Source organism: Octopus bimaculoides, chromosome 26, assembly GCF_046866305.1.
Source record: "Octopus bimaculoides isolate indiv1 chromosome 26, ASM4686630v1, whole genome shotgun sequence".
In the NCBI taxonomy this organism is placed as follows: Eukaryota; Metazoa; Mollusca; class Cephalopoda; order Octopoda; family Octopodidae; genus Octopus; species Octopus bimaculoides.
Genome location: NC_142953.1, coordinates 1,514,508 through 1,528,850, shown reverse-complemented (window position 1 = coordinate 1,528,850; position 14,343 = coordinate 1,514,508). Strand labels below are relative to the sequence as shown.

General features: G+C 41.6%; 1 protein-coding gene across 2 annotated transcripts; it reads left to right on the top strand.

Moving 5' to 3' along the window:
- LOC106871858 (mitotic spindle assembly checkpoint protein MAD2B) lies at window positions 1-14,254 on the top strand. Of its 2 annotated transcripts, none has more exons than XM_052976871.2 (7): window positions 1-122; window positions 4,017-4,135; window positions 4,748-4,923; window positions 6,371-6,465; window positions 11,236-11,309; window positions 12,533-12,625; window positions 13,779-14,254. In XM_052976871.2, exons 1-7 carry the CDS (start codon window positions 59-61, stop codon window positions 13,827-13,829), a joined length of 672 nt encoding a protein of 223 aa, XP_052832831.1. In that variant the 5' UTR covers window positions 1-58; the 3' UTR covers window positions 13,830-14,254. The 2 variants fall into 2 exon arrangements, with proteins under 2 accessions (XP_052832831.1, XP_014774077.1); XM_014918591.3 differs by lacking the exon at window positions 1-122 and adding an exon at window positions 371-1,059.
- Window positions 14,255-14,343: the final 89 nt, after the last annotated feature.

The following is a 14,343-nucleotide window of genomic DNA, read 5'->3' as shown; positions in this document are numbered from 1 at the left end:
TTTTTATTTTATGAGTGTTGGGTCACCACCAGTCTAATATAGTTGTAGGCATGACCGCATGATAAGAAGCTTGCTTCTCAACCATGTAGTTTTGGGTTCAGTCCCACAACGCAACACCTTGGGTAAGTGTCTTCCACTATAGTTCCGGGCCGACTTTGGTAGGCGGATACTAAGATTAAAATAAAAACAAAACCTATCGTATATATATATATATATATATATATATATATATATATATATATATATATATATATATATATATATATATATATATATATATATATATATGTATGTATGTATGTACGAAATTTTGAATTTAGTTCATGGATCCCAAATATTACCTTCGCGGACCACCATGGATCCGCAGAAAATGGGTTGGAAACCACTGATGTAGAACGTAAAGAGGTGGAAGAAACACCATCCAACAATTCTGTAAATCCACTACCGCAATAATAATTGTTTTTAATTTCAAGTAATGGTAACTTTGGCATTAATGTGTTGTTTCTTCCACTCCGTTGCTTTTTGACGTATTCGTTCAAAAGACCTTAGGTTGTGATAATGGTAAGAGTTTTATAGATAACAATAATGACAACGGAAACAACTCTGGTATAGAAACGATGTTGATTAACGATGACAGTGTTAATTATTATGATGATAAATGTCACGCTCAACAGAAACCAGTGATCATTACAAATATTAATTACTATTATCTAATATTCCGTAATAATTAACAATATTATAATATCCAAAAGCGATAAAATTGATGAATATTATTTATTTCATTAATTTAATTATTCCTAAATACATTTAATTCTAAGTTCAACTAAAGGGAGTTTTTCTTTTCTGTCTTTTTAAACTAAAAAACATCCACGACCTAGTTTCGTTTCGTCATTTTCTCTCCCGATTTTCAAACAACTTTAGTCATGGCGCTGTAATTGAAAATGTAGTTTCTGTGAAGTTAACCAACATTAATAATTCTAACATTTGGTCGTGTCTCGACAGGACACGATTGAAGTATGAGTTCGGAAGCGACTCTAAGTTCCACGAGCAAGGTTCAAGGTATTTTTAATCTCTAATTTTCGGTATATTCTGTCCACATTTACAATAGTTATGTCTCTGCATTCATCCCATCGCATGTACATCTTTGATTCCTTTTTGATTCTTGCGCTTTACTTCAAAGATCTTAATAATTTATCTCCAGTCAACTCCTACTTTCTTTTAGCTTATACTTCCAATATTCATTTTTATTTCTAACGATTCTATATTATAGGAAGTAGATGGGTAATAATTGCCATAGCACGTATCTAGTTGTGTTGTACCTGTAAAATGGAGATGGTTCTGTCACTGTCTTTGTCTTAATTACGTTTTTTAATCAATTTCTTGTGAACCTCATTATCATCATCACTAAAATGCCGATAAAGATCAGAATGTTTAGATCATTTTACACGATATTTATTGCAAAAAATATATTTTCATTCTTCATTTCTTCTATCATTTGATCGTCTCCGCCGATGGCAATGGTTGTGGTTGACGATATTAAATAGAGAAGCTTTGCACATAGAGAGAATTTGGAAGAAATTCGTCGAAACTACTTCAAATAATATCATCTTTGATAATTATGCTTCATTCGTTGAAGTTAAACAGTTTTATTTTCAATCGGAAAGTGAGGAATATGAAATATGATTGGAAACGGATTCGATCTGACTGTTCATTGTCATTAAAAGGTCGAAAATTAATCGTTTAAATTAATATTTTGAGCAATTATTTTCACTGAGGTTTTTGCAGATACCTTATAGCTATTGATTAAAAAAATCAACATTACATTTCCTGGCAAATATTTTATTATAACTGAAATGGTTTCATGAAACATGGGATTTTCCGTTCCCTTCGTCCAGTCGAGCTGGTTGCCAGGGGAGACAACTGGGGTTTTTCATTCGGAAACAAAGATTTACGTAAAATAAGAGAATAATCGAACATCTATGTATATATATATATATATATATATATATATATATATATATATATATATATATATATATGGTTATTATTTACATTTGATGGATATTTGTCCTAATCTTGTTTGTTGTTAACACAACGTTTCGGCTGATACACCTTCCACCCTTCATCAGGTGTCTTGGGGAAATTTCGATCCTGGGTTTTCATTCCTAAGGCATTTTTCGATGTTGTTGTTGTTGTTATTCAGTTCACTGCTTGGAATCGAACTCGGAATCTTGGGGTTAGTAGTTCGCGCTCTTAACCACGGGCTACTAACCCCAAGATTCCGAATTCGATTCCAGGCAGTGACCTGAATAATAATAATAATAATAATAACAACAGCAACAACATTGAAAAATATCTTAGGAATGAGAACCCAGGGTCGAAATTTCTCCGTGGCACCTGATGAAGGCTGGAGGGTATATCCATAAATGTAAATAATGTATATAATTCCTCATCTCTTAAATATAGAACTGTAATACATGGTAACTGTTCACTTTACGTTCGTAAAATCAAAACGTTTTGTTGACAATATCGATAATCTTGATTTTAGTTTGCTTTTGCTTTTCCCCGGTTCTTGTTTATTATTTTTATATCTTTCTTGAGCCGTACTTTCTAGCTGAGTCTGTTTTATAGAAGGAAAGAAGAAAGCAGTAAGAAGCGATAGCTCGACAACCAGTCAGAAATAGAGATTTATGAGTCGAGTAAATGATCATTTTTTTCCAAAGCTAAGCTAGAAATCTATTGTAAATAACAGTTAAAGATGACGACAGGTGACAAAAGTGAGTTAAAGTATCAGACATTCTCGGATGCATTTAGTTATGTCCCTTTACATTTTTTTTTCTTTTTACGAATGTAAACGGAGCGATTACCGTAAATATATACATGTAATCACTGTATCGATCAGATTTATCGAATGTTGTTTACCATTACTAGTCACAATGATCTAGTCCGCTGCAGGGTTAGCGATTTATAGCTGAGGGGGACTGAAACAAAGCATCGTGAAATGAAATGTTTGGTTCAAGAACACTACGCACCCCTCCGGGGGTGGCAATCGAGCGTACGGTCTTACGATCATGAAAGCAACACACACACAGAGAAGAAATACTTATTTTAGACGATGTCAGGTGACATGAACTTAGAAAAAAAAAAGAAAAAAAAAGAGAGCAAAGCAAGGCCAGATTAATTCCTTTTGCTTATAACGGGACCTGAAATGTTCAGTAACAGAAATGTAACGTTTTATATGTAGCAAATAAATGAGAGGAAGAAAATATCTAAGTGATTATCATCATTATTTAACATCCGTTTTCCATGCTGGCATAGGTTGGATGGTTTGACAGGAGATGGTAGGGCCAGAGAGCTGCGCCTGGCTCCAGTTGTCTGATTTGGCATGGTTTCTATGGCTGGATGCCCTTCCTAACACCAGAGTGTACTGGGTGCTTTTTATATTCCACATGCAGAGATGCTTTTCATGTGGCACCGGTGCTTTTGGCATGGCACCAGTGCCGGTACTTCTTATGTAGCACCAGCGCTGATGCTTTTGACGTGGCACCAGCATAGGAGTATAGGATACAACTTCTTTGAGTTGTTGTTGCAGACGGATTATTTTCAGGTCTGTGGATGGAAACTGAAAGAAGCCCGTTGTATGTATATATATATATATATATATGTATATATATATATGTGTTTGTGTCTCCCCAACATCACTTGACAACCAATGCTGGTGTGTTTACGACCCCGTAACTTAGTGGTTTGGTAAATGAGATCGATAGAATAAGTCCTGGGGTCGATTTGCTTGACTGAAGGCGGTGCTCCAGCATGACCACAGTCAAATGACTGAAACAAGTTAAAAGAAAGAATCTGTTGTTTGGTTGAGTATTTGCATTGCATAAAACTGCTCAACCAGAGCTGAGCCTATGCTGGAGCAACACAACAACAACAACAACAACACTATTTCCTAGTTTATTTAACTGTTTTATTTGCATTATGTTTACAAGTGTCTCTTTATTCTTCAACAACAGTAGCTGCAGATATTGTAACAGAGTTCCTGGAAGTTGCCATCCATTGCATTCTCCACCACCGAGATCTTTACCCTGCAGGAGTGTTTGAGACACGGAAGAAGTACAATGTCCCCGTACAGGTGAGTACATAGAGTATTGCTGCAACTTTGTACTGTATTGTACACACCTACATACATACACACGTACAGGTGTATGTGCGTGTGTATATATATATCATCGTCGTTGTTTAACATCTGCTCTCCATGCTGGCATGGGTTGGACGGTTCAGCTAGGGTCTGGGAAGCCAGGAGGCTGCACCAGGTTCAAATCTGATCTGGCAATGTTTCTACAGTTGGATGCCCTTCCTAATGCCAATCACTCCCAGAGTGTAGTGGGTGCTTTTTACATGCCACCAGCACGGGAGCTAGTCAGGCAGCACTGGCATCATCCACACTCAAATGGTGCTTTTTACATGCCACAGTAGTGGGAGACAGACAGACACAAGGACACATACATGTGTGTGTGTGTCGTGCTTCTTTCAGTTTCCATCCACCAAATTCACTCTCAATGCTTTGGTCAACCCAGGGCTATAATAGAAGGCATTTGCCCAATGTGCCATGCTATAGGACTGAACTTAGAACCATGTGGTTTGAAATCAGTCTTCTTGCCAGACAGCCATGCTTGTACCTTCTAAATTTCTACAAAGTTAATTTTAGTTAGAATCTGTATCTCCATGTGACTTTCTGTTTCAGATGTGTCTTCATCCCGATGTCATCCAGTACATTACCAATATTCTCGAAAGTATCAAATTACTGTTGGAAGCACAGGAAGTTAACCGAGTGGGACTGGTCATTCTGGACTCAAAACAGACCCCGATAGAACGTTTTGTCTTTGAAATTGCTTATCCTTCCCTCTTATCAGGCTTTGGGTAAGTGTTTGTTCGGTTGTTCATTTTAACAAGCTTGGGTTAAATGAATGTAAAGCTCTCATGCTGGGATCACATAGAAAGGGCTTGTGCTGGTGTCACGTGGAAGGCACTTGTGGCAATGCCATGTAAAAAGCATTTTTGCCGGTGCCACGTAAAAGCACACTCGTAAGTTCCACATAAAGGTACCTGCGCCAGTTCCACACGAAAGCGCCCTTGCCAGCGCCACATCATCACACCCTTACCAGTGCCACGTAAAGGCACCTCTGCCCGTGTCACATAGAAGCATCTAGCACAATAAAGTGGTTGGTGTTAGGAAGGGCATCCAGCTGTAGAAACCCTGCCACAACAGACAAATAGAGTCTGGTACAAACCTGCCAGCCTTGCTAGCTCCTGTGAAACCATCCAACCCATGACAGCATGGAATGCAGACACGATGTTATTGAGGCATCACCAACCCTTCCTCACCTGGTTCCAATTAAGCTGATATTCTTTTCTACTCTAGGCACAAGGCCTGAGATTTTGGGGGAGGAGGGGCCCAGTCAATTAGATTGACCCCAGTACACAACTGGTACTTAAGTTATTGACTCTGAAAGGATGAAGGGCAAAGTCGACCTTGGCGGAATTTCACCTCGAAACATAAAGACAAACAGAATACCACTAAGCATTTTGCCCAGCTCACCACCTTCAATTCAGCTAATATTACCTCAAGGCCAGACAGACATGTTTTCACAAAAGACACAAGCACACGTGCATACACACACACACGTGCACACATCATCATCATATTCGTTTTAATGTCCTTTGTCCCATTGCTTGCATGGGTCAGGTGGAATTCATCGAGGCAGAGTTTTCTATGTTAGATACCTACACTGTCAGAAAACCGCACAGCTCCCATCACATTCAGAAACATTTTTTCACACTCAGAGTTACTGAAGCATGGAACAAACTAACCTGCCGAGACATTGCATCCTTTAAAACTTCCATGCTTCCTGGAATTCACCAACACTACACCCGATATCTCCCCCCACCTCCATACGCATGCACACCTGTATATCATGACTCATACACTGTTCCCTTTCCTGACTTTTGAACATAATTCTATCTACTGTACATAACACCTTTGACGAGTTGTAGTGCACCTGAGCGCTATACACAATAATTTCATCATTATTATTATTATTATTATTATTAATAAGGTGACGAGCTGGCAGCATCGTTAGCATGCCAGGTGAGATGCTTAGCAGTATTTTGTCTGCCATCACATTCTTATGCTGCCGGGGTCGACTTTGCCTTTCATTTTTCAGGGTTGATAAATGAAGTACCAGTTACATTCTGAGGCCGATGTAATCGACTGGTCCCCTCCCCAAAACTGTCAGGCCTTGTGCCTCTTGTAAAAAGGATTATTATTATTATTATTATGAAATCTTTCCTTTATCCTTTGTTCCAGTTGTGATATTCTACTGACCGAGTTGGAGCAATCCCTAAGGGCATTCCTGTTGAAAATAAATGTCTGTGATGCACTGCTGAAACCGCTTCCTCAAGGTAACCATTTACCGTTCCTCTTAGAATCATCTTCATTATCCTTTCATCTTCTAATTTTCTTCCATACCTCCCTGTGTTGGACAGGTTATAGTTTGGTTTGCAATCATCATCATCATCATCATCGTTTAATGTCCGCTTTCCATGCTAGCATGGGTTGGACGATTTGACTGAGGACTGGTGAAACCGGATGGCAACACCAGGCCTCAATCTAATTTGGCAGAGTTTCTACAGCTGGATGCCCTTCCTAACGCCAACCACTCAGAGAGTGTAGTGGGTGCTTTTACGTGTCACCCGCACAAAGGCCAGTCAGGCGGTACTGGCAACGGCCACGCTCGAAATGGTGTCTTTTATGTGCCACCCGCACAAGAGCCAGTCCAGGGGCACTGGCAACGATCTCGCTCGAAAACCCTACAAAGGCCAGTCAGGCGGTACTGGCAACGTTCACGCTCAAAATGGTGCATCTTATGTGCCACCCGCACAAGAGCCAGTCCAGGGGCACTGGTAACGATCTCACTTGGCTTGCCGGGTCTTCTCGCGCGCAGCACATTTCCAAAGGTCTCGGTCAGTAGTCATCGCCTCGGTGAGGCCCAATGTTCGAAGGTCTTGCCTCACCACCTCAGCCCAGGTCTTCCTGGGCCTACCTCTTCCACGGGTTCCCTCAACTGTTAGGGTGTGGCACTTTTTCACAAAGCTATCCTCATTCATTCTCACCACATGTCCATACCAGCGCAATCGTCTCTCTTGCACACCACAACTGATGCTTCTTATGTTCAGCTTTTCTCTCAAGATACTTACACTCTGACGGGTATGCACATTGACATTACACATCCAGCGGAGCATACTGGCTTCATTCCTTGCGAGCTTACGCATGTCCTCAGCAGTCACAGCCCATGTTTCACTGCCATGTAGCATGGCTGTTCGTACACATGCGTCATACAGTCTGCCTTTTACTCTGAGTGAGAGTCCCTTTGTCGCCAGCAGAGGTAAGAGCTCTCTAAACTTGGCCCAGGCTATTCTTATTCTAGCAGCTACACTTTCAGCGCACCCACCCCCACGACTAACTTGGTCGCCCAGATAGCGGAAGCTATCGACTACCTCTAGTTTTTCTCCCTGGAATGAGGTAGAAGTTGTTTCCTGTTTGTTTACAGTGGTTATTGCATCTGAACATCTGTCACATACAAAAACTAACTTGCTAGTTAACCTGCCTTTGATGTTGCTGCACCTCTTATGTGTCCATAGCTTGCACCGGGTACATCTTATAGAGTTACTACCTACTCCTTTTCTACATACTGAGCAGGGCCATCTACCTGAAGGGGTTTGTGTTTTATCTACCTTCCTACTTATTAGGATTTTGGTTTTTGCTAGGTTGACTCTAAGGCCCTTCGATTCTAGTCCTTGCTTCCACACCTGAAACTTCTCCTCTAGTTCTGATAGTGACTCCGCAATTAGTGCAAGGTCATCAGCATAGAGGAGCTCCCAGGGGCAACCTGTCTTGAATTCCTCTGTGATCGCCTGGAGGACTATGATAAATAGGAGGGGGCTGAGGACGGAACCTTGGTGGACCCCTACCTCTACCCGGAATTCATTATTGTACTCATTTCCAACCCTCACCTTACTGGCAGCATCTCTGTACATGGCTCGCACAGCTCTCACTAACCATTCTTCTATCCCAAGTTTCCTCATTGACCACCAGATAAGGGATCGGGGGACCCTGTCAAAGGCTTTCTCCATGTCAACGAAGGCCAGGTACAGAGGTTTATCCTTGGCTAGGTATTTCTCCTGCAGCTGTCTCACTAGAAATATGGCATCAGTGGTGCTTTTACCTGGCACGGACCCAAACTGCATCTCATCTAAATTGATTCGCTCCCTAATTAGTTGGGCTATGACCCTCTCCGTAACTTTCATAACCTGATCTAACAGCTTGATGCCTCTGTAATTATTTGTATCTAAAGCGTCACCTTTACCTTTGTAGCAGTTGACTATGGTGCTGCTACACCAGTCATTGGGTATGACTCCTTCGTGTATCACCTGGTTCGTAATACGGGTGACTAGGCTGTAACCAACACTGCCAGATATTTTGAGCATCTCTGCAGTGATTCCTGATGGGCCGGGGGCTTTCTCTGTCTTCATACACTTAATTGCTTTATCTACCCTGGTACTATCAACTCGGATAGCTGGTCCCTCTGTTGGGTCGACATACGGCAGGCTCTCTTTCTTCCATTCATTCTCTTTATTAAGCAATCTATCGTAGTGGCATCTCTAGACCTCTTTCTTTGCAGCCTCATTTAGTGCAAGCGTACCATCATCTATGCGAACACATTTCTCTCCTACAACATCACTATTCTCTCTCCTACACTGCCTTGCAACACGAAATACCTCGAGTCTTTGGTCCTCAAGGCGCAGAACATTGGCAAATCTTTTCTTATCTGCCTCCCCTCTGGCTAAATAAACCTGTTGCCTAGCTTCCCTTCTGGCAGATTGGTACAATTCCCTGCTACCACCGTTCTTCCAGTCCTTCCAAGCCTGTTTCTTTTGTCTAATAGCCCCGTCTACCTCCTTGTTCCACCACCACGTTACCCTGGGTCGAGAGGGGACTTTACACCAGCCACAGATCTGGTCAGTGGCTCTCAACAGGTTGTCCCGCAGAAATCTCCAATTGTCTTCCACGTTGTATGATGCTATATCCCCTTCTATTTCGTCAAATGCTTCAAGTAACTTGTCTCTAAGTCTCTGTCCATTTGCAGGGTCTTTAAGCTTCCATGCCCTTCTCCTCCAAGCCGGTCTACTTCTGGGCACCCATATTGCCTTGATCTCGAAGTCGCTGACTACTAATCTGTGTTGGGGTGTACATTCTTCGCCAGGAAGGGTTTTGGCATTTATAAGCCTCCCTCTTTCTCTATTTCTGGCGAGGATGTAGTCGATTTGGCTAGAGTGTCTGCCGGATTGGTAGGTGACTAGGTGACAGACAGGTTTCCTGAAGTTGGTATTGCAAACCATAAGATCGGTTGCATCACAGAATTCCAGCAGTCTGGTTCCCTCCTCAGCATAGAAATTCCAATACGAATTGGGGTGAAGTTGGAAAGTGAACTGGTTATATGTTTGGGTCGCGTGCGAGTTGAAGAGGAGGAAGTGGGGGAAGAGAGTAGTGATTTAGAGAGAGAGAGAGAGAGAGAGGACAGGCTGCAAGACATCATGCTGGTCTCTAATTCGTTGGGTTTTTAGAAAAAAGTTGAAAGAGAGACAGCAGTGTTTAACCGTGAGATTAAATGTAAATGATCAATATTTTATTATTAATAACAATTGATTTGCATGACAAATTTCTGCTCATCTGGGTCCTTGGCCACGATCTTATTCTTTTACTTGTTTCAGTCATTTATTGTAGCCATGCTGGAGCACTGCCTTGAATGGTTTTAGTTGAACAAATCAACCCCAGGACTTATTTTTTTTTAAATAGTACTTATTCTGTCAATCTTTTTTGCTGAACCACTAAGTTACAGGGATGTGGACACGCTAACACCAGTTGTCAAGTGGTGATGGCAGGAAGGGGACAAACACACACACATACACACACATATATGATGGGCTTCTTTCAGTTTCCGTCTACCAAATCCACTCACAAGGCTGTAGTTGAAGACATTTGCCCAAGATGGCACGCAATAGGACTGAACCCAGGACCACGCGGTTGGGAAGCAAGCTTCTTACTGCACAGCCACACCTGTGCCTTTTTTGCTTGATGTATTTAAAAATGAAAGAAGCTTATTTTATACACCAGCAAATACTCTGTGTGTGTGTGTAATTTATACATATATATACATACACACACATGAGGAGGTGCTGGAAAGTTCCTGGCTTTAAGGGTAGTCTGAAAGGCTTGGTTCGATACCCAAACTTCGGAGCACTTTTCCAGGGCTTAGAAAAACTGAGGGACTGCTGCAATAAGTGTGTGAATCTGAGAAGGGAATATGTTGAATAAAATCGTAATTAACTGATCCCCCTGTATTTTCTTTTACCCAAGGCCAGGACCTCTTCAGCACACCTTCTGTATGTATGTGTGTGCGTGTATGTATATATATCATCATCATTGCTGCCGTGGGTTGGACGGTTTGACTGAGGACTGGCAAGCCAGGGGGCTGCACTAGGCTCCAATCTGGTTTGGCAAGGTTTCTACAGCTGGATGCCCTTGGTAATGCCAACCACTCCGAGAGTGTAGTGGGTGCTTTTTACGTGCCACCGGCATGAGGGCCGGTCAGGCAGTGCTGGCATCAACCATGCTTGAATTGGTGCTTTTTCACATGCCACCATCAAGGGTGCCAATCAGGCAGTACAGTCAGCCACGACAATGACTTCGCTTGCCTCAACAGGGCTTCGCAAGTGCAGTTTATTGCCCAATGTTTGAAGGTTACTCTTAAATGGGCCGGTTAGGCTGCACTGGCCTAGGCCACAGCTATGGTCTCACTTGGCTTGCCAATTCTTCTCAATCACAGCATATCTTCAAAGGTCTTGGTCACTTGTCATTGCCTCAGCGAGATAAGCACTGGCATTGATTGGATTAACCCTTTCAAGGCAGTGCCCCAGCATGGCCTCAGCACAATAACTAAGACCAGTCAGAGAATAAAACAACATTGCACACATTGGCTTCACTAAGACTCTTGAATGCTATGCTCCAGCCTGGCCTCCCCCTGTTAACTAGGTCCAATGAATAAACCTGTTGAGCAGTAAAGAAACTTGCTGCCGTTTGTCACCATTGTCAACATGTTGTGTATTTCACAGATGTCTCCTGGGTTATCCATATTCATACCAGTGACTCTGCCATGTTAAGACTGGAAGAAAAACAGATTCTAAAGGTACGTATGGTTTATTTATTTATTTATTTCATCATCATCATTGTTTACTGTCTGTTTCCCATGCTGGCATGTATTAGATGGGTTGACAAGAGCTGCTAAGGCCAACTGCTGTACCAGACTCTGATGTCTGTTTTGGGGGATGGCTTCTACAGCTGGATGCCCTGAAATTACAGACTTGCTGAGGCACCACCTTGAAGGGTTTTGTTAAACAAACAGACTCCAGAAATTATTTTAAGCCGGGTACTTATTCTCTCAGTCACGTTTTGCCCAACCATTAAGTACAGGGATGTTAACAAACTAACACCAGTTGTCAAGCAGTGGTGAGAGACTAACACAGACAGACAAACACACACACTCACGCACATAAATATCTACAAAATTAATAGATGTCACAAAAGTGACAGAAGGTGCTGTCCAGCGCTGCTTATGCTAAAATAAGAGTTGGATTAACACCGAGGCCACTGAAGCACTCGACTTAATGACTGACAAAGGGAGGTAAGTCCCTTGCGTCTATAGCCGTATCACAATTTCGAATTTTGGTGAAGACCATCTTAATTCTGATCAGTGGCTCTTAACGCCTAGGGTTAAGCTCAACTTCTCTTATCAATCTTAAAAGAAAAACCACTGAAGGACAAGTTCAGTTCAGTTTAACCCTAGGCATCGAGAGTCATTGATGAGAATTAAGATGCTCTTCACCAAAATTCACAATCACGATGCGGCTATACACGCAAGGGACTTACCTCCCTTTGTCCGTCATTAAGTCGAGTGCTTCAGTGGACTTGGAGTTAATCTCTTATTTTAGCATAAGCAGCGCTGGACAGCATCTTCTGTCATTTTTGTGACCTCTGTTAATTTTGCCTTTAGGTTCATCATCATCATCATCATTTAATGTCTGTTTTTCATGCTGGCATGAGTTGGACGGTTTGAATGTTCTAATTACTAATAAACCACCCTTTTAATTTGTTGTTCATAATTATATACATACATTCACACACAAATATATGATGGGCTTCTTTCAGTTTCCGTCACCCACATCCACTCACAAGGCTAGAGTAGAAGACACTTGCCTAAGGTGCCACGCAGTGGGGCTGAACCCGGAACCATGTGGTTGGGAAGTAAGCTTGTTACTACATAGCTGCACCTGTGCCCATAGTAAAGCATAGATCCAAACTTTGTATGTTTGTGATTGAAAGCTGGTGTCAAAAGCGTTTTGTCTTTTGTAGAATTTTCCTTGGATTGAAGCTGAAGAAAAGCAGAAAACCATGTCCAATTCGTCGCTGGTGCCAATGAAGACTGTGAATTCAGATATTGTGAAGGTAAACAGTTCATTTTGATTATTTCCCACATACCTGCATTATCATCTTCATCATTGTTTTAACCCTTTAGCTACCCAACCTTCCTGAAACCACTTATGATGCAAATTTCCCATTTTAAAGTAATCTAAATTAAAATTTCTTGTTAGTTTATGTTCCAAACCTCAGCTGAATAATGTCAGAATTATTTAAATATTTTTTTTTTAATTATTTTCAAAATTGATTGATAAAAAGGCATTATGTCGTGCTTGAGAAGAAAACCCATCAAGCTGAGCAAAATTGCAGTCATGGCAAATACTGGTGTCCTGCAAATGGCATGTAAAAGCACCTGTTGCACTCTTGGAGTGGTTGGCATTAGGAAAGGCATCCAGCCATAGGAAGCCATGCCATATCAGACTGGAGCCTGGCGCAGCCTTCCAGCATGCTCGCTCCATGTCAAATCGTCCAATCCATGCCAGCATGGACAGCAGATGTTAAATGATGATCTGGACAGAACCATCCTTTGTCGTTTTGTACAGCACGAGAGGAAGGGCAGGACGGAAGCCATTTAGTTCAGTTAAAGGATGTACTCCAAAGAAAAGCAATACCCTATGCACCAGGCTCTTGAATAGCACTGGTCTACCTGCATTCTTATACACAAGTGGGATGTGGGCTGTTACAATGAGGATTGAACACCAGTTGGCTATGACATAAAGGGCCATGGAAAGGTTCATGCCAGGAAGACCTTTGAGAGTCCACGTTTGAAATGAGTTAATTCAAGAATGGGGTGGAGTGTAAGATGTGGTTGCAGAGTTTTGAAAACACCAGTTTCACAAAGCTGGACATGTTGCAATGCTCATAAGACAAGTGGAGCCATGCAGTTGAGCAACGGCATCCAAGAGATGAGGAAAGAGCACTGGGAAGGCCTCCACAAGGATGGGAAGATACGGTTTGATCAAAGAACGATGCAATCAGGACAGAAATGGAAGTGCATTGTGACCAGTGGTGTATAACCGCATCTGATGGTCTGATCGATGGTGTGATTAGGTGTGTTTAGTCAGGGCTGACCGTGGCTTACTCAATATCAGCATCATTTTACAGGTTAAAAGAGAGAAAACGAAATGGAAAACAAACACAAATTCGCTGTCCTCTTATTTTGTTTTTGGATTTATTTCAGATGCAATTATTTGTTGAGGAGAGTTCTTTGAAACGGAAGCTGGACACTTGAGGAATAAATACCAAGCGAATTGTTGTATTTTCTCTTCAAACAGAAGAAAGACCATTTGCTGATGTGTGCGCGTGTGTGTGTGTGTGTGTGTGTGTGTGTGTGTGCGCATGTTGTTGTTGTTGTTGTTGGGTTAGCGTCTTTGTACAAAAGCTTTGTCATTGGATAACACATGCTTGTTGTTGTTGCTGTTGTTAAAGTGTGATTTCAAAACAAAAAAGAAACCCTCCCCCTCCAACTGACTTTATATCACAGTAATCAGTGAAATCATTTTAGTCTGGGACTAAATCACTTCGAAGCCGTCTTCTGTGAGAGAACAAACGAACAAGAAACTTCATTAATTTTGCCATGTTGATTCAGACGTGTTACCAAGGTATGTGTCTGTATATATTCGTGTACCTAAATAACATAAATGTACTTTGATTTTATCCATGTCATGTTTGCAGTTAATTAATATCTTTCAGCTGTTGATTGCTCGTTATTCCTAAGCCTAAACATAATCTCTTCCAGATTCCTC

Excerpts from the sequence above, each read along its gene's own strand:
- LOC106871858 (XM_052976871.2), top strand. The coding sequence starts at position 59 with ATGATAAGAAGCTTGCTTCTCAACCATGTAGTTTTGGGTTCAGTCCCA. Across the intron at positions 4,924-6,370 it reads TCCCTCTTATCAGGCTTTGG|TTGTGATATTCTACTGACCG; the intron begins GTAAGTGTTTGT and ends CCTTTGTTCCAG. Across the intron at positions 12,626-13,778 it reads TGAATTCAGATATTGTGAAG|ATGCAATTATTTGTTGAGGA; the intron begins GTAAACAGTTCA and ends GATTTATTTCAG.